Below are 19,713 nucleotides of genomic sequence, written 5' to 3'. Positions count from 1 at the left end.
GTCGCCGACGCGGGGGGAGCTGACATCCCCCTGATGTAGGAGGTGATCGCCCAGGCTACAGGAGTCAAGATTATCCCGTCAACGGAGGGCTCGAGGCCCCCGACCATGGGAGAGTAAAGAAGGGAAGGGATTTGAACTTTTTTTCGCCTTCCATCACATTGGGGAATGTGGAGGAGTCATTGTGGTGGATATTTATGTTGAAATATATTTTGTGTGTTCCTTTGCTTTTTATTTGTATGACTGACTTGGCAAATGAAATTCCTCATATGTTGCAAAACGTACTTGGCTAATAAAGTATTATTGTGATTGTGATATGCAAAAAAATAACGATGATAAACAGGCCATTGTAAGCTGTTTATAGAATGAAAATGAGAAGCTAGTACGACTTGGTTGGGGGAGGGATAGAATGAGAGGGAATGCTAGGGCTACCTGAAGTGGGAGAAATCAATACTCATACCACTGGGCTGTAAGCTGCCAAGCAAAATATGAGATGCGTTCCTCCAATTTGTGTTTAGCGGAGGAGGAGGTGCAAGTGAACCTCTGCCTAACCTGAAAGTATTGTCGGGGTCCCTCGACAGAGTCGAGAGAGGAGGTATAGTGACAGATGTTGCATCTTCTGCAGTTACAGGAGAAGGTGCCTGGGGAGGAGGGGGTTTGGGTGGGAAGGGATGAGTTAACCAGGGAGTTGCAGAGGCAACGGTCTCTGCGGAAGGCGAAAAGGGGTGGAGATGGCAAAATGTGGCTCGTGGTGGGATCCCGTTGGAAGTGGCAGAAATTTCAGAGGATTATGTGTTATATGCGACGGCTGATGGGGTGGAAGGTAAGGACTAGGGGGACTATGTCTCTGTTGCGACTAGTAGGAGGGGGAGAAAGGGCAGAACTGCGGGGTACCGAGGAGACACAAGTGAGGGCCTCATCTATGATGGGAGAGGGGAACCCCCATTCCCTAAAGAATGAGGACATCTCAAATGTTCTAGTATGGAACACCTCATCTTGGGCGCAGAAGCGGCGTAGATGAAGGAATTAGGAGAAGGGGATAGAGTCTTTGCAGGAAGCAGGGTGGGAGGAAGTATAGTCGAGGTAGTTGTGGGTCAGTGGATTTGTAATAGACGTCAGTCAATAGTTTATTTCTTGTGATGGAAACTGTGAGATCAAGAAAGAGGAGGGAGGTGTCGGAGATGGTCCAAGTAAATTTAAGTGCAGGATAAAAATTGGTGGTGAAGTTGATGAAGTCCATGAGTTCTGTATTGTGTGCAGGAGGTAACACCGATGTAGACATCAATGTTACGGAGATAGAGTTCGGGGATAGGGCCAATGTATGCCTGGAACAGGGATTGTTCAATGCACCCTACAAAGAGGCAGGCATAGCTGGGGCCCAAGCGGGTGCCCATAGGGACGCCTTGGACTTGGAGGAAGTGGGAGGAGTCAAATGAGAAGTTGTTGAGGGTGAGGACCAATTCCGGTAGGCGGAGTAGAGTGTTAGTCGAGGGAAATTGGATGGTTCTGCGGTCGAGGAAGAAATGGAGGGCTTTAATGACTTCCTGGTGGGGGATGGGGATGTCTATCCTGAAGAAAGAGTTCAGTTCCAAATTTCTCTACTACCTATCTAATTCTGGAATTTCTAGCTAAATTACATACCGTTTGAGAAAGTAAGTCTTTTGGTTGCAAGGTGCTGATGTTGCCATCAAGTTGGCTGTTTATCGTAGTGGAATTGGTGCTGGCAACTGATTTGTTCTGTAGAAAGCAGTGACTGGAAGCATGGCCCTGTGCAACAATCTGACCTTGGACAGCAGCTCCAATCATTGTTCCAAATGCTTCCATCGTCATACCTGTACAAGAAAGAGAAAAACGCAAGGTTCTTTTCAGTCATCATTCCTAGTGAGTTGTCATGCCTGCCTAGTTATAGATGGGAAAATTAACAAGGTATTGTGATGGGACAGAAACTTGCCTTCAGTCGTTTACATTAAATGCTTCAATGGAGCCAGACTTTTGAAGTAGAATAAAATCTGCAGCTATTACTTCATGATGTATTTTTTTTTTAAAGCAATTGCCGAAAATTTCAAGCATATAAACTAGGAGCTGTAGATGTGGGTTTTTAAAAAGTAGACAGTGCAGGAGTAACTCAGCGGGTCAGGTGCATTTCTGAAGAACATATATTAGTGATGGTTTGGATTAGACCCTTGAGACTGCTAATTTCTACTGGTTTTATGGCTTTGTCAATATTTTCCCAATATGTTCTGTTTTTTTGTAGCAACTACAAAAGTCACACTTTACTTTTCTTGATGAAAAAAAATTGCAACAGTAATGCTTTTTTCATCACTTGTACATTTTGTACTTTATCAAGGCGTAGGATGTTAGTGTTAAGAAATGGAAAACTTAGCTAAGAGCACCCATAGTTTTATGGTAACAAGACTGAATGCAGAAGCTAGCTCATTTATTTTCCTAATTTTGTTTTTAGTTAATATTTTAAATCAAAATTTTAACATGGAATGACAAATATATCTCAAAATCTTCGTGATTTTAAATGGTTAGAGATTAACCTTAACTTTATCAAACGGCAGAGCAGCCATGAGGTGTTGAATGGCCAATTCCTGCTTTGATTTCTTATGTCTTAATGCTCCAGTTTATAAAGTATCCTTTGAGTGACTGAATACATCTACTTACCATTACCAGCAGATGGCCTCAGACAGGTTCCCAGTGTGTGCCCATAAAACATGTATCATGGATTTTACTGGCACTTCTTTCGGAAAAAAAATCATACTTACGGTACGCAGTTGCTGTGTCTCTCTCCTTCTGGTCGCTGCTCAGAAACATCGTGAGGGCTGAGTACGGCACATGGAAACACTGGACAAGGGGACATAATAGATGAAGTCTAGTAGGTTCCCCTGTAATATCTTAGAGCTTAGCCTAGAATGTCACAGGGCAGAATATCACGTGATGGGTGTATTATAGAACATAGATTAATTAATATATTTTTGATCCACAAATACCTGTTTTGATTCAAATGTTTCCAGAGATTATAATTATTTAAATACGTCTACCAAAGCACTCAGATTTTCAGTATTGAGGTCATGCAGACGTGCTCTCTCGCTGTATGTGAGTAATTCCTGGTAATTCTGCCAAAACGGTACATGATAGTGCTCCAATTTTACCATATTTTATAAGTTATTGACACCTGGTCTGCACCTGGTCTAGTAATAGATAATATCTCAAATGAAATTATTTAAGTATACAGTGCCCTCCATAATGTTTGGGGCAAAGACCAATCATTTATTTATTTGTCTCTGTATTCCACAATTTGAGATTTGTAATAGAAAAAGCCACTTTGTTGGTCTGTCGGTCTACAATGTAGATTATTGTAGTTGCCTTTTTCTATGATAAGATTTACTAAATATGATATTTATTAGCATTGGAAATGTTACGCATCTAATGAATTTAAAATATTATTCTCATTCATACTGCACATCATTTCCCTTCCTTTTATAGGGGCGGTTTTAAATAAGGAGTTTATTTCTGTTGCTCTTTAATTCTCAATGATGCAAATTACAATTACAACTGCCACAAAGGAGAGTTTATCAAGAAAATTAAGGATTTAGCAACCATGAATCTGGTCTGAAACATACAAAAATCTTATAACTAAGAAAGTTTACACTATAAAAAAGATCAGTGTCAAAAATAAGGCACCTGAGGAAAAAAACAAGAAAAATGAGAATTATGTATGAGATAAAGAAGGTGGGAAAGAAAGTGAAATCTAAACAAGACCTTGCATTAAAATTGGTAGTAAGTGGGAGGATTAGATTAGATAGATTAGATATAATTTATTGCCACACAGCCAGGCTGGTGGAAATTTGGGTTGTCTGCAGTGATACAATAATAAAGAACACACAACCACAATAAAACTGTAACACAAACATCCACCACAGCATTCATCACTGTGGTGGAAGGCACAAAATTTGGCCAGTCCTCCTCCATTTCCCCCCCGTGGTCAGGACCAGAGTCCAGATTCAGTCCAGGATCGGCTCTTCCTCACCGGAGACCGCGGCTTTAAGTTGTTGTAGGCCGCATGCCGGCGGTCAAGATTTAAAGTCCCCGCCGCAGCCAGAAGCACCGTAGACTGCAGGGCCGGCGGTCGAAGCTCCCCTCCAGGGGTGATGGTAAGTCCATGCCGGCCCCGCGGTAGAAGTCGGCCGTGGGCCGGCAGTGATGGCTTCTTCTTCCCCCGGGTCCCCAACGTGAGATCCCGGGCTGTAGACGCCGCACCAGCTGGAGCTCTGCAGACCGCGGCTTCAGGCTGCGACTTCAGGCTGCCGGCTGCCCCGGGTCAGCGAAACGGAGCGCTCCCCTCTAGCGAGCCCCAGCGAGGGCTCACCCGCTCCACAACGAGAGTCCACGCTGCTCCCGCCGCTGAAGCCCCGGGCGTGTCTCCGGGAAAGGCCGCGTCGATCCTTGATGTTAGGCCACGGGGGAGGCGACCTGGAAAAAGTCGCCTCTCCATGGAGGAGGCGACCGAAGCGGTTTCCCCTTACCGCCCCACACCACCCCCCACATAAAACACACAAAGAAACATTAAATACAGACTTTAAAACATACAAAAAAAATAAAAAAAGGTTGAAAAACTGACGAGTTGCATGACATGGCTGCTGCCAGAGCAGCGCCCCCTACAGAGTCCCCTACAGAGTCCATTCTTAGTTATTAAACACTACAGATGTGTTTAATAACTAAGAAAGATATAGAGGGAAAGCGACACTAGAGTCAGGAATGCAAGATTAGTGCAGGGTTGTGTTGTTTGAACATGAGCAGATAAGATGTATCTAAATACTTCAGAATTCATTATGTTACTACCATCAGCAGTTGTATCATCAATGAAGATAAGTGAGCCAGTACCTTCAGCAGCCATACATGCCCAGGCAATAACACCCCCACCACCGTGTTTCACACATGAGGTGGTATGCTTTGGATCTTGGGCAGTTCCTTCTCTCCTCCATACTTTGCTCTTGACATTACTCTGATATAAGTTAATCTTCGTCTCATCTGTCCACAAGACCTTTTCCCAGAACTGTTGTTGCTCTACACCTGACTTCTGAAGAGTGTTTCTGATCTGTCGGACAGGTGTTTGGGGATTTTTCTTTATTATAGAGAGAATTCTTCTGTCATCAGCTGCGGAGGTCTTCCTTAGCCTGCCAGTCCCTTTGCGATTAGTAAGCTCACCAGTGCTCTCTTTCTTCTTAATGATGTTCAAAACAGTTGATTTTGGTAAGCCTAAGGATTGGCTGATGTCTCTAACAGTTTTATTATTGTTTCTGAGACTCATACAAGCTTCTTGGACTTTCATTGGCACAAATCTGGTCCTCATGTTGATAAACAGCAATAAAAGTTTCCAAAAGTGATGGAAAATCTGAAGGAAAGACTCGGTGCTGATAGCTCTCTTATACCTGCATTAAGGAGGCATTTAAACATCTGAGCAATTCTAAACACCTGTGAAGCCATATGTCCCAAACATTATGGTGCCCTGAAATGGGGGGACTATGTATAAACACAGCTGTAATTTCTACTAAAATGTATAAAAATACCCTTTAATAAAATCTGACAATGTGTACTTTAGCCACAAATCTCAAATTATGGAGTACAGAGACAACTGTGGTTGCTCTTTTAAGTACTTCTTGGCAAACTGTAACCTGGCCATCCTATTTTTGCGCCTAACCAGTGGTTTGCATCTTGCAGTGTAGCCTCTGTATTATTGTTCCTGAAGTCTTCTGAGGACAGTGGTCATTGACAAATCCACACCTGACTCCGGAAGAGTGTTTCTGATCTGTCGGACACGTGTTTGGGGATTTTTCTTTATTATAGAGAGAATTCTTCTGTAATCAGCTGTCTTCCTTAGCCTGCCAGTCCCTTTTTTGGAAAAGGGACTGGCAGGCTCAGGAAGACAGCTGATTTGCTGACAGCTGATTTGGTCCCTTTTTTGGAAAAGGGACCAAAATATCAAGAAAGAGACACTAGAGTAGTTATGTAAGATTAGTGTAGGTTTGTGTTGTAAAGATAAAAGATCACCCATGATGTAATTAAATGGCAGAGCAGATGAGAGGCTGCTACTTTTAGAAAAAGAGACACATCTACTGCATGGCATTTGAACATCAGAAGCATTAGAAGGCTAATGTTGGTACTGAATGCTTTGCGTTAGCAGGGATTTAATCCATAATAGGTATTTTAGAACAGAAAATGGGTAAATGTACCTACATATCTCATGGGTAAATAGGAGTAGTTTGCTTCATGAAAAAGTACAGAGAATAAATATTTCCATCAGTAACATCATTCAACCAATTATTAATGAAGAAAACCCATGGTAGTTCAGAGCCTGCGCTGATAAATTAAATCCAATAGTTTATGACCTGGTATGTTAAGGAACTCAATAGAGGCAATGGTCATCTGCATTTATCACACCAGGAAGATACACAATGAGACTTTAGTGGGAGAGTGACACTGAATTATGATGTTGGACTTAATCCCTGAAACCAGATATACCACAAATCAAGAATGATGTATTTCATTCTCAAAACTTTAATTTCATATGAATGAGGATAAAAGGCAAAGTGTTAGATTGTTTAAGAATGGTTAAATAGAGAGCCAATGGAAATGCTAAATATACAAGTTAGATTCAAAGCACCAGGAATGAAAAATATTAATTGAAGGATAAAATAGTTTATGTAAATATTTATGACAATACATAGGTATGTTGCAAAGCGTACCTGAAGCGTCGCGGAAAATCTGTCGCTGCGGGTGTGCGCGATTTTGGCGCCGTTTAGAGGGGGGCGGGTTTAAAACGCGATTTTCTCTAGGCTGTTCAAATCGAAGATGTTCAGCCTAGTTAATTATTAACGAAAAATCGCTGGAAGACCCCGTTGCAAAAGCTATTATTAGTTTTAAAGGCCTCGTAAAATAGTTATAGTAGTTTAAAAATCAATCTCTAAACCCGCGACCACCAGCAACCGCAGGGTCTCATAAAGCAAATAACTGAAGGTATGCTGTATATTTTTACATTAAAAAGGGCTTCTAAAGATCCCTTTATACAAAGTTTAATATTGCGAGTAGCTCATTTTGGGCCCATTATATCCCGCAGTATTTTTCTGGGCATTTGAGGGCACAAATCTACCGCAATGTGAACGTTCTAAACCAGCGCGTTCACAGGATCTCACTAGAAAGCTGATTTAAATGGGCATTTATTTACAGCAATTGAACACTAAATTCCTTCCATTTGGTCTATAAATTAATGTAAATGAGATTTAAAAATCATGCTTTATTGTGAATTATTTGTGAATATTATTTGGACATTTAGGCTATTTAAAAATGTTAATCATTTATTAAGAAATGGATAGATGTTTAGATCTAGTAATTGAAGTCTGAAATTTGCTACAATTAGGTAACTAACTAATTATATGCTTTAATTTCAGGTCATCCAAGTAAGATTATTTTATATTTGTTTCAGAATGCTTCAATCTATGATAACTGAAAATTTCATTCAGTTCTCTTAATTTTTAAGAAAGTTATGGACTTTTGACTGTTCACGATCACAGCTTTTTTGTTATGTCCATAGAAAATCAATAGGGAACAAGATGCTCATTTCCCAGTATGAAAATGGGCATAACTTTTTTAATACTTGAGATATGAAAGTGAATTAGGTGTCAAATTAAACTTATTTTTATGCTTTATCTGATGAGATAAATTGCAGACTTGATTTTTTAAATCTCAAAATTTTGTAACATTGCTACAATACATTGCAGGTTAGAAAGTATGGAAAGCGGGTTCCCAGGGATTGAACCAGTGATAACATTTACGGATCCAATTTCCGAGATCCTGATCTCAGTACTAAGGTACATTAATGAAAGTTTCAGAGATTCATTATAAATTAATCAAGTTTTCAGTTAATACTGAAAAAGGATGGTGACCTTTGGCACATTAAAGGTGAGATTAAATTTATAGAATCTTGTGTGTTTGTGGTGCCGAATTAACAAACGGGTGTTTCTCCACATGCACTCGTTATAAGTGGGTTTGTAGGTTAATTGGCCTCTGTAAAATTGTCCTAAGTGCATATATGATACAACATATATCCATGTGCAGCGTAAAGTTTCAATTGAGAAAGTGCATTGTCACATTTTCTATTTGATTGATAATGTTGCATTTGTCTACATTAAAATGCATACATTGTTCTTTAATGAGCCACGTGATTTATCAAAGTTCCTTTGAATTATATCTATATGCTCACCCAATCACTTTTCTCTACACATTGGCCTTATTAGCAACTTATTTTTAAAACTATACCCCCAACGATACTCTAAATGTGCTTCATATATGTTTAGATGTATGTCTCTCACCACTTAGGTTGACTTTGGATGACTTTGTATGATCTTTAAATTCAGCACTTCATGCAGACCATTTACAATTCTAGCGCAATACTTTAATAACACAGACTAATGGTAAATTACTAGTTTAGGTACTCACTGTAAGCAGAGTCTGGAACAGACAATAGAAAACTAAATACCAAAGGAACTTTTCTTCTTTCACTGGTGGCACATACCACAGGAGAATGTAGGACACAACTGCAAAAGGTGTAGAACCGATAATCCTGGAGGAATGCAGAAAGCATAGTCTGTTTTAATAAAAATGTTATAAGGAATGAAACTGAAGGCATGACCAATCTCATTCCTCAGAATGACTTGCACAATAAAACTCTGATAGGTGGAAGACCATCATCTATGCTAATATTCTATCAATGATGCCCAGGATATGCCATGTGATAGAAAGGACCTTGCTCAAGTATACACGCATAAAAACCTTTCCTCTGTGAGAACCTCTGAAAGACTGCAGAGAAAATATCTGGGTTGGAGGTTGGAAAGTGAGCATGGGTCTGGAGATAATGAGCTTTCAAAAAGTTTGCTTAAGTGGGAAGTGGTTTGAACTGAGAGATAACTGATTTTTTTTTAAATGGGGAATTGTTGTTGGGGAGATGAAGAATGGAATTTTGGGGGTGTCAAGAACACAATCAGTTGGGCTTGAAGTCATTGTCAAGTGAGATGGATGTGGAAGTGAACAGCATGTGGAAGCCACCTGGAATAGGACACTACACGCTCACTGACAGTGCACCTTGATGAGGCTTGCTCCTCTTTAAACAATGACAAAGTGAAGGGCCTGTCCCACTTACGCAACCTTGGCTCGCAAATTACGCGACCTTGTGGTCACTTGAGGTGTAAGGGCACCTTATGGCCGCGCGGGGCCGGTCCCACTTAGAAATGTGGAGGGGTATGGAGTTTAGCGGGGCTGGTCCCGACATCGCGCGGGGCTCCGAAATTCCTGCAGTGACCGAAATCTTCGCGCGTCAATGGCCTGTCGGCCCGCGTACGCACATCTTGACGTCGTACGCAGCGTCTTGACGGCGTACGCCTAGCGCGTGGCATCGCGTGATGACGTCACCGCCCGATGCCGTGCGACGCCCAAATTCAGTCAGCCCGCCTCCTGCCCAGCTGATTTGATTTATATGCGTAAATGATGGACTCCGGCGCCATAGCCAGCATCCTGCCGCCGAACGCCCGAGATACCCGCGTCGGTAAAGTACGAGAAGGCAGTCCTCTCGGCTGTCAATGGGAGCGACATTCGCACTTACGGTACGCGGACCCTGGACTTCACTTTCGACTCCCACCCGTATAGGAGGAAGTTCACCGATGCTGATGTCGCCCAACCGATATTGGGGGCCGATTTCTTGCACGCGTTATCCCTGTTAGTCGATGTGCGAGGCGGGCGCATGGTTCCAGTGTCGGACCTATGCCCTGCCAAGCCGCGTAATTCGTCCATGCCCCTACAGCAACTCGACGAGGTAGCCGAGATCCAGCAACCTTTCGCAGCCCTTCTCACTGAATTCCCAGGGTTGCTCATGCCCCGGTTCGACGGGGCCATGCCCAGCATGGCATGGTCCACCATATTCCCATCGAGGGCCCACCGGTTCACGCCCGCGCGCACCGCCTGTCGCCCGATATACTGCGCATCGCACGAGATGAGTCCCAGCTTATGGAGGACATGGGGATTGTCCAGCAGTCGGATAGCCCTTGGGCTTCCCCGCTGCACATGGTACCCAAAGAGTCCGGGGGTTGGAGACCTTGCAGTGATTACAGGCGTCTTAACGCCGCAACCATGGCAGTAACCAGTCCCGAACATCCAGGATTTCTCGGCACATCTAGACGGCGCAACCTTCTTCTCGAAGGTCGACCTCATTCGTGGGTATAATCAAATTCCGGTCCATCCCGACGACGTCCCTAAGATGGCCACCATCACCCCTTTCGGCCTTTTCGAATGGCTAAGAATGCCTTTTGCCCTGAAGAATGCCGCATTTTGAAAATTTTCGACAACCTACTGCAACTATGACAGGTGCTGGCAAGTCGCCGAAAAAATTGCGTAAGTGGGACTGGCCCTTAAGAACATGACCTATGGAGTATAATGTGGTCATCTGTTTTATGCACATGAAGGAAGAGAGTGCTTGTTAAGTGGTGAGATATTGGATGGTGTTGGTTCAAAGGGACCAATAATATACAGTTTTCATCTTCTTGCCTAAAGAAAGAATGCATCAAAGAATGGTTCCGGGCATGGCGGATTTATATTTAGTCTTTGAATTTCATTAGAATCATATTGCATAGAAACGAGCATTGTGATTTTATGCCATTTGCCTACACTAGATCTGTATTCCTCCATGCCTCGTATCCATTACCTGTATAAATACATTTCAAATGTTGTAAGTGTGTCTCCAACACCTCCTCTGCATCTTGTTTCAGATATTCATCACCTTATGTGTGAAAAATTTACCTCTCGGATCTCCTTTAAATGTTTTACTTCAAACCTCCCTGTCCTGTGGAAAACTATTCCAGTGAGTTGCTAAAAGGTAAACTGCCCTCCCTAAGAAAATATTTTGTATTTAAAAAACGGCTTATAAACGGCACTGATTAGTAAGCATGCTCAAAGGCCATATAGTGAATGAGGGAAATGGTGAAAGAGGGAGTGATCTTGTATGAATCAAAATGAGCCATGCATTTCCATCAAAGGAGGGAGCTGAGATTCACAATCTTGAAGGACAACTTGTTTCTTTTATTCAATTACAATTTATTTGGCATGCCAAATGAGAGAAAATAAAAATGTAGAATCTATGTCTCAAATTTGCATCTGTATAATAGGTCTAATGAAACACTGCTTCCAGGACTCGCCGGGAAACAATTCAACATGACGCAAACAGGGCAAACAGACACAAACGTATGATAAGCAAGAGATGATCGTTTTGAACTGAGGTCATAGAGTGGGATTCATTGACACAGACAGTTGTGGAGACCACGTCATTTTTGAGGCAGAGATTGACAAGTGTGTTAAGGGTTATGGGGAGAATGTAGGAGAATGGGGTCGAGAGGAAAAGATAGATCAGCCATGATCGAATGCTTGACTAATCATGCTTGACTAATCTTCTGGAATTTTTTGAGGATGTAACTAGGAAAATGGGCAAGGGAGAGCCAGTAGATGTAGTGTACCTAGACTTTCAGAAAGCATTTGATAAGGTCCCAGATAGGAGATTAGTAGGCAAAATTAGAGCACATGGTATCGGGGGTAGGGTGCTGACATGGATAGAATTTATTTTGGTAGACAGGAAACAAAGAGTCAGGATTAACGGGTCCCTTTCAGAATGGCAGGCAGTGACTAGTGGGGTACCGCAAGTCTCGGTGCTGGGACCGCAGCTATTTACAATATACATTAATGATCTAGATGAAGGGATTAGAAGTAACATTGGCAAATTTGCAGATGACACTAAGCTGGGTGGCAGTGTGAACTGTGAAGAGGATGCAATGAGGAATCAGGGCGACTTGGACAGGTTGGGGGAGTGGGCAGGTGCATGGCAGATGCAGTTTAATGTGGATAAATGAGGTTATCCACTTTAGGAGAAAAAACAGGAAGGCAGATTATTACCTAAATGGCGTCAAGTTGGGAAAAGGTGAAGTACAATGGGATCTGGGGGTCCTTGTTCATCAGTATACATGCAGGTACAGCAGGCAGTGAAGAAAGCGAATGGCATGTTGGCCTTCATAACAAGAGGAGTAGAGTATAGGAGCAAAGAGGTCCTTCTGCAGTTGTACAGGGCCCTAGTGAGATCACACCTGGAGTATTGTGTGCAGTTTTGGTCTCCAAATTTGAGGTAGGACATTCTTGCTATTGAGGGAGTGCAGCGTAGGTTCACAAGGTTAGTTCCCGGGATGGCGGGACTGTCATATGTTGATAGAATGGAGCGGCAGGGCTTGTATACTCTGGAATTTAGAAGAATGAGAGGGAATCTTATTGGAACATATAAGATTATTTAGGGTTTGGACACGCTAGAGGCAGGAACCATGTTCCCGATGTTGGGGTAGTCCAGAACTAGGGGTCACAGTTTAAGAATAAGGGGTAAGCCATTTAGAACGGGGACGAGGAAAAACTTTTTCACACAGAGAGTTGTGAGTCTGTGGAATTCTCTGCCTGAGAAGGCAGTAGAGGCTGGTTCTCTGGATGCTTTCAAGAGAGAGTTAGATGGAGCTCTTAAAGATAGCAGAGTCAGGGGATATGGGGAGAAGGCAGGAACGAGGTACTGATTGTGGATGATCAGCCATGATCACATTGAATGGCGGTGCTGGCTCGAAGGGAGGAATGGCCTACTCCTGCACTTATTGTCTAATGTCTATTGAATGGCGGAATAGACTCAATTCAATATGGGCTGAATAGCCTACTTCTGCACTTATGAGTCATACTGCACAGAAACAAGCTATTTGACCCAACTTACCTATGCCAACCAGTCTGAAGAAGGGTCTCAACCCGAACCGTCACCCATTCCTTCTCTCCTGAGATGCTGCCTGTCCCGCTGAGTAACACCAGCATTTTGGGTCTATCCCCATTTACACTAGTCTCACCTGCCTATTTCTGGCCCATATCCCTCCAAACCTTTCATATCCCTGCACTTGTCCAAATGTCTTTTAAATGTTCTTAAAGTACATGCCCCAACTGTACACAAAAATGCTGGAGAAACTCAGCGGGTGCAGCAGCATCTATGGAGCGACGGAGATAGGTAACGTTTCGGGCCGAAACCCTTCTTCAGACTGATAGGGGGTGGCGGGGAGAAGGAAGGAAAAAGGGAGGAGGAGGAGCCCGAGGGCTGGGGGATGGGAGGAGACAGCTCGAGGGCTAAGGAAGGGGAGGAGACAGCAAGGGCTAACAAAATTGGGAGAATTCAATGTTCATGCCCGACGGATGCAGGCTCCCCAAGCGGAATATGAGGTGCTGTTCCTCCAATTTCCGGTGTTGCTCACTCTGGCAATGGAGGAGACCCAGGACAGAGAGGTCGGATTTCGAATGGGAGGGGGAGTTGAAGTGCTGAGCCACCGGGAGGTCAGGTAGGTTCTTGCGGACCGAACGGAGGTGTTCGGCGAAACGATCGCCCAACCTCCGCTTAGTCTCACCGATGTAAATCAGCTGACATCTAGAGCAGCGGATGCAGTAGATGAGGTTGGAGGAGATACAGGTGAACCTCTGTCGCAGCTGGAACGACTGCTTGGGTCCTTGAATGGAGTCGAGGGGGGAGGTAAAGGGACATGTGTTGCATTTCTTGCGATTGCAACGGAAAGTGCCCGGGGAGGGGGTGGTACGGGAGGGAAGGGAAGAATTGACAAGGGAGTTGCGGAGGGAGCGGTCTTTGCGGAAGGCAGACATTGGGGGAGATGGGAAGATGTGGCGAGTGGTGGGGTCACGTTGGAGGTGGCGAAAATGACGTACGATTATTTGTTGTATGTGACGGCTGGTGGGGTGAAAGGTGAGGACTAGGGGGACTCTGCCCTTGTTGCGAGTGCGGGGATGGGGAGAGAGAGCAGTGTTGCGGGGTATGGAAGAGACCCTGGTGCGAGCCTCATCTATGGTGGAGGAGGGGAATCCCCGTTCCCTGAAGAATGAGGACATTTCAAATGTCCTGGTGTGGAACACCTCATCCTGGGAGCAGATGCGGCGTAGGCAGAGGAATTGGGAGTAAGGGATGGAGTCCTTACAGGAGGCAGGGTGGGAAGAAGTGTAGTCCAGATAGCCATGGGAATCAGTGGGTTTGTAGTGGATGTCGGTCAGGAGTCTATCACCTGCGATGGAGATAGTGAGGTCAAGGAATGGTAGGGAAGTGTCGGAAATAGTCCAGGTGTATTTCAGTGCCGGATGGAAGTTGGTGGTGAAGTGGATGAAGTCAGTCAGTTGTGTGTGGGTGCAGGAGGTGGCCCCAAAGCAGTCGTCGATGTAAAGGAGGTAGAGGTCGGGGATGGGGCCCTAGTACATATTGAACAAGGATTGTTCGACGTACCCGACAAAGAGGCAGGCGTAGCTGGGGCCCATGCGTGTGCCCATAGCTACGCCTTGTGTTTGGAGGAAATGGGAGGAGTCAAACGTGAAGTTATTGAGTTATCCTCGCAACATGCCCCAACTGTCTCCTCTGACAATTCATTCCATATACCCACCACCTTCTGTGAGCTTAAGTTTTTTTCTTGCAGAGAATTCTGAATTGCTGGTACTCTTTACCCCAAATTTGTGAAGGCTAGATCGCTGGAGATGTTTAAAGAAGAATGAGGTACTTTCTTGAAAGAATGGGGACAGTGAGCCACATGGAACAGACAGAGAAGGTGCATTGAGGCCTAGGACAGATCAATCCTTCTGATTTTGAACAATGGGGCAGCATTGAGGAGCAGGTGCTGACTCCTCCTATTTTCTTGCCTTTTTCTTGCATGTCCTTGGTAAGATTTCTACTGAAACTATTTACATCATTTGACAAACAGCGAGACATAAAGCGTAAGTGTGAATGTATGTGTTACTTATGTATGTGCGAATGACGTATCAGGGAGAGCCACTGAGAAAATTAATTTGAACATTTTGTTTGTACCTTGCAACTACATGACAACAAAAAGATATTAAAATAATGCAAGAATTTGGAGGATGATTTGTTGAGGAATTCTCCTGCTTCTCCATTGAAACTGAGATTATCCAGAAATTCTGAGAAATGTAAATGAGATGGGCAGGTGGGTCTGGAATGGATTGCTATGGTTTCTGCTGCTCTTTTGATCATGTTACAATGGAAAAGCAGAGAAATGACTGCAGAAATTCGCCTTGATGTATTATGTGATTTTAATGCCATTAAACTATTTGGAGAACTGTACACAACCAAATAAACAAGAAACTTAGCTCCCCATAAACAGGTGATGATGTATGAAACGTTTGAATATTCTACTGGAAATAATAGATGACCGAGTTAATCAGCTTATCATTACAGCACAATTGTTTTCTGCCAGTACCCAAGCGTCTTATTTTATTGTAGCTGTAAATAGAATACAGTCACCCAGACGAGGAATATTCAGTATTTCTTTTTAGCATTACTTCCTTGCCTTTGATTCATACTCAATTAATGAAGCCAATTGCTTTAAATCCCTTTTTTAAAGCTCCTCAACTTGTCCTGCCCCATTTGCGCTTTACATACACACTGCAAGATTTGAGCGCATGCCATGCTAGAGAAGAGTGATGAATCAAGAAATATTGAAAGGCCTTGCAATCGTGATAAAACTAAACATAATCAAAAGGCCTGTGCCACAATGTAGTTGGGTAATAAAAATTTGGTTAATAAGTCAGAAAATAATTATTGATTATGGTGACCATGAGAACAGTATAAATAGGAGTAGACTATTCATGCTGTCGCTCCTGCATTTAATGATTATGCTATATTTTATCTTGGCACCACTTGTCTGCACGAACCTACACCACTTGCTACTCTTTATGCCCAAAAGCCTATCCACCACTTTCTTGAACATATTCTGCAACAGAATCTCCATAATCCTCTTGGGTAGACAACTGAAACGATTCACTGCCCTCTGGGTAAGAAATGTCTTCTCATCTCTGTCCTGAATGGCCAAATGGTCCGAGACCCTGATCCTTGACACCCCAGTCAAGGAAACACCAACTCCACGTCTCCTGTTAAACCCATAGTTTTCTATATTTCATTCAGGCCATCTCTGATTCTTCTAACCTCCAGACAATATAATCACAGTCCCCATAACCTATCGCCCAACCCAAGAATAAATGAGGTGAACCAACCAATATGATGAGTTTATTACATTGTCTAAATTTCATTCTTTCATTTACTAAAATGTTTCTGTAGCTCTTCAGGTAAAGGTACTTCTATATTGCTGTTGAGTAGAGGCTCCCAGGACCTAGAGCCAGCAACAATTAATGAACAGTGATAATGATGTATGGATGGTGACTGACTGGGAGGAAACTTGTCAACATTGGTGTACCCATGCACCTGCTGTTGTTTTGGTGGCTGACGGTTTACTAGTTCTTTCAAAGTTGCCCAGGCAAATCCTTGCAGTGCATATTATAGATGGAAGACACTACAGTCACCTTGTACCAGTGGTGGAGGAAATTAATATTTAGGAGCATAGATGCCAACCAAGTGAGCTGCTTAGTTGCTTTGTTCAGGATAGTGTCAATCTTGTTCAGTATTGCTGAAGGTGCACATCCATAAGTATGTGGAGAATACTCACGCACATTAACACTATCTTACACACACTAGGAACAATTTACAATTTTATCATGCCAATTAACCTACAACCCTGTACGTCTTTGGAGTGTGGGAGGAAACAATAGACAATAGGTGCAGGAGTAGGCCATTCTGCCCTTCGAGCCAGCACTGTCATTCAATGTGATCATGGCTGATAATCTACAATCAGTACCCCGTTCCTGCCATCTCCCCATATCCCTTGACTACGCTATCTTTAAGAGCTCTATCTAACACTCTCTTGAAAGCATTCAGAGAATCGGCCTCTACTGACTTGTGAGGCAGAGAATTCCACAGATTCACAACTCTCTGGGTGAAAACGTTTTTCCTCATCTCCGTTCTGAATGGCCTACCCCTTATTCTTAAACTGTGACCCCTGGTTCTGGACTCCCCCAACACCGGGAACATGTTTCCTGCCTCTAGCGTGTCAAATCCCTTAATAATCTTATATGTTTCAATAAGATCCCCTCTCATCTTTCTAAATCCCAGTGAATACAAGCCCAGTCGTTCCATTCTTTCAACATATGACAGTCCCGCCATCCCGGGAATTAACCTCATGAACCTACGCTGCACTCCCTCAACAGCAAGAATGTCCTACCTCAAATTTGGAGACCAAAACTGCACACAATACTCCAGGTGTAGTCTCACAACTGCAGAACGACCTATTTGCTCCTACACTCAACTCCTCTTGTTATGAAGGCCAACATGCATTTAGCTTTCTTCACTGCCTGCTGTACCTGCATGCTTACATTCAGTGACTGATGTACAAGGACACCCAGATCTCATTGTACTTCCCCTTATCCTAACTTGATACCATTCCAATAATAATCTGTCTTCCTGTTCTTGACACCAAAGTGCACCTGTGCAAAGTGCATTAAACTGCATCTGCCATGCATCTGGCCACTCACCAACCTGTCCAAGTCACCCTGCATCCTCATAGTATCCTCCTCACAGTTTACATTGCCACCCAGCTTTGTGTCATCTGCAAATTTGCCAATGTCACTTTTAATCCTTTCATCTAAATCATTAATGTATATAGTAAATAACTGCGGTCCCAGCACCGAGCCTTGCAGTACCCCACTAGTCACTGCCATTCTGAAAGAGACCCGTTTATCCCTGCTCTTTGTTTCCTGTCTGCCAACCAATTTTCTATCCATTTCAGTACCCTCCCACAATACCATGTGCTCTAATTTTGCCCACTAATCTCCTATGTGGGACCTTAGCAAAGGCTTTCTGAAAGTCCAGGTACACTACATCCACCGGCTCTCCCTTGTCCATTTTCCTAGTTAGATCTTCAAAAAATTCCAGTAGATTAGTCAAGCATGATTTCCCCTTCGTAAATCCATGCTGACTAGGACCGATACTGTTACTGCTATCCAAATATGTCGCTATTTCATCTTTTATAATTGACTCCAGCATCTTCCCCACCACCGATGTCAGGCTGACTGTTCTATAATTCTCTATTTTCTCTCTCCCTCCTTTCTTAAAAAGTGCAATAACATAAGATATCCTCCAATCCACAGGAACTGATCCTGAATCTATAGGAGCTCCTGGCGAAAACCCACGCAGGTCACAGGGAGAACGTACAAACTCCGTACACACAAGCAGTGGCGTAGGGTGGGTTTTGCGCGCCCGGGGCAGTTTAAAATATTGCGCCTCCTCATTAGCGGTTTTTGGTCTCTTCCTTCGGGAAATGCCACTTCTTTTGTCGTATCCCCCATCTCCGCCTGCGCCGAGGCCTAATGGCGGCTTCGGAGCTGGGGCAGCGGTAGCGGCGGCTGGGACAGTGGCAGCGGCGACCAGTATTCGGAGCTGGGCAGCTGCAGCGGCAGCTTTGACAGCGGCAGCCTGGCCTCGGAGCTGGGACTGCGGCAGCGGCGGCCTGGCCTCGGAGCTGGGGCGCCAGCAGCGGCGGCCTGGCCTCGGAGCTGGGGCGGCGACCTGGCCTCGGAGCTGGGGCAGCGGCAGCAGCCACACGGCATCGGAGCTGGAGCAGCGGCAGCGACGGCCTGGCCTCGGAGCTGGGGCGGCGGCAGCGGAGGCCTGGCCTCGGAGCGGGGGCAGCGGCAGCAGCCACACGGTATCGGAGCTGGAGCAGCGGCAGCGGCGACCTGGCCTCGGAGCTGGGACAGCGGCGACCAGAACTCGGAGCTGGGGCACGTTCCGGCAGCAGCGGCCATTCGATCCGACCACGGGCCCAGTGGACGACAGCGGCGGCTGGGACAGTGGCAGTGGCCTCGGCGCAGAGATCGCTGGTTGGTTAAAATTGTTGGATAAATTTTTAGGGGCGCAAAAAAATTGTTAGATAAAAATAATTATAAAATGGCAAAAAAATTACATTTTATTACAATAATTCAGGGGAAGGCTGCTAAAGAGGTGCAGCGTGCCTTTAGAACAATTTTTTTGGCCATTTTATAAAAAAAATTTATCCAACTATTTTTTTGCGCCCCTAAAAATTTAGCGCCCGGGGCAACCGCACCTCTGGCCCCCCCCACGCTACGCCACTGCACACAAGCACCTGTAGTCAAGATTGAATCTGGATCTCTGTAAGGCAGCAATCTAACGCTGTGCCACCATGCCGCCCTTTATTTTATTTATGTTTTATGTAGAGAAAGGAGAAAGAAAATATCATCATTCAAAATTTTGCCTTGAAAGTGTGACGTTCAAGCCAGCCTTGGATCCTTAATTGCATTCTCGTTGTGCCACTGATTATGAAGCCTGTCAGAGTCAGTTTCCACCCCCAGAATTCCAACCACAAATTAATTCAGCCAAGAGCTCTGTAGTTTGATCTGTCAATCATTCAGAATCAAAATACAGCGGAGTGAAAAAATGCATCGAAATTCGATGAAGGGGAGATGGCCTGTCACATGGCTTTCTTTAATAATTTGTGATTGCTGCGTAGCAGATTGTCAACCTCCCCCTGACCTTAGCTGGCAAGTCCTCCACATTTGAAATTGGGCAAATTCACTGCAATTCTCCAATGTTTTGCAATTTCTCTATTAACCTTTCCACCTAATTAGGTGGAGTTCTTCCACCAAATTACTTGTAAGCTTAACATCTATTGCAAATGTTAAATTTTTAATTGTGTTCCA

General features: G+C 44.1%; 1 protein-coding gene across 1 annotated transcript in view; it reads right to left on the bottom strand.

Annotated features, from left to right (window-relative positions):
* Nucleotides 1–19,713, bottom strand: part of mfsd2b (major facilitator superfamily domain containing 2B) — an 83,256-nt gene that overhangs the window by 48,817 nt on the left and 14,726 nt on the right. Inside the window, exons 4-6 of the mRNA XM_033022069.1 lie at nt 8,497–8,620; nt 2,766–2,844; nt 1,639–1,829 (exon numbers count right to left, since the gene is read on the bottom strand). Of these exons, the coding sequence (XP_032877960.1) occupies nt 1,639–1,829; nt 2,766–2,844; nt 8,497–8,620 (394 nt within the window). The remainder of the gene's footprint in view (nt 1–1,638; nt 1,830–2,765; nt 2,845–8,496; nt 8,621–19,713) is intronic.

This window comes from Amblyraja radiata, chromosome 5, assembly GCF_010909765.2.
Source record: "Amblyraja radiata isolate CabotCenter1 chromosome 5, sAmbRad1.1.pri, whole genome shotgun sequence".
In the NCBI taxonomy this organism is placed as follows: domain Eukaryota; kingdom Metazoa; phylum Chordata; class Chondrichthyes; order Rajiformes; family Rajidae; genus Amblyraja; species Amblyraja radiata.
This window is presented reverse-complemented; position numbering and strand designations above follow the sequence as displayed.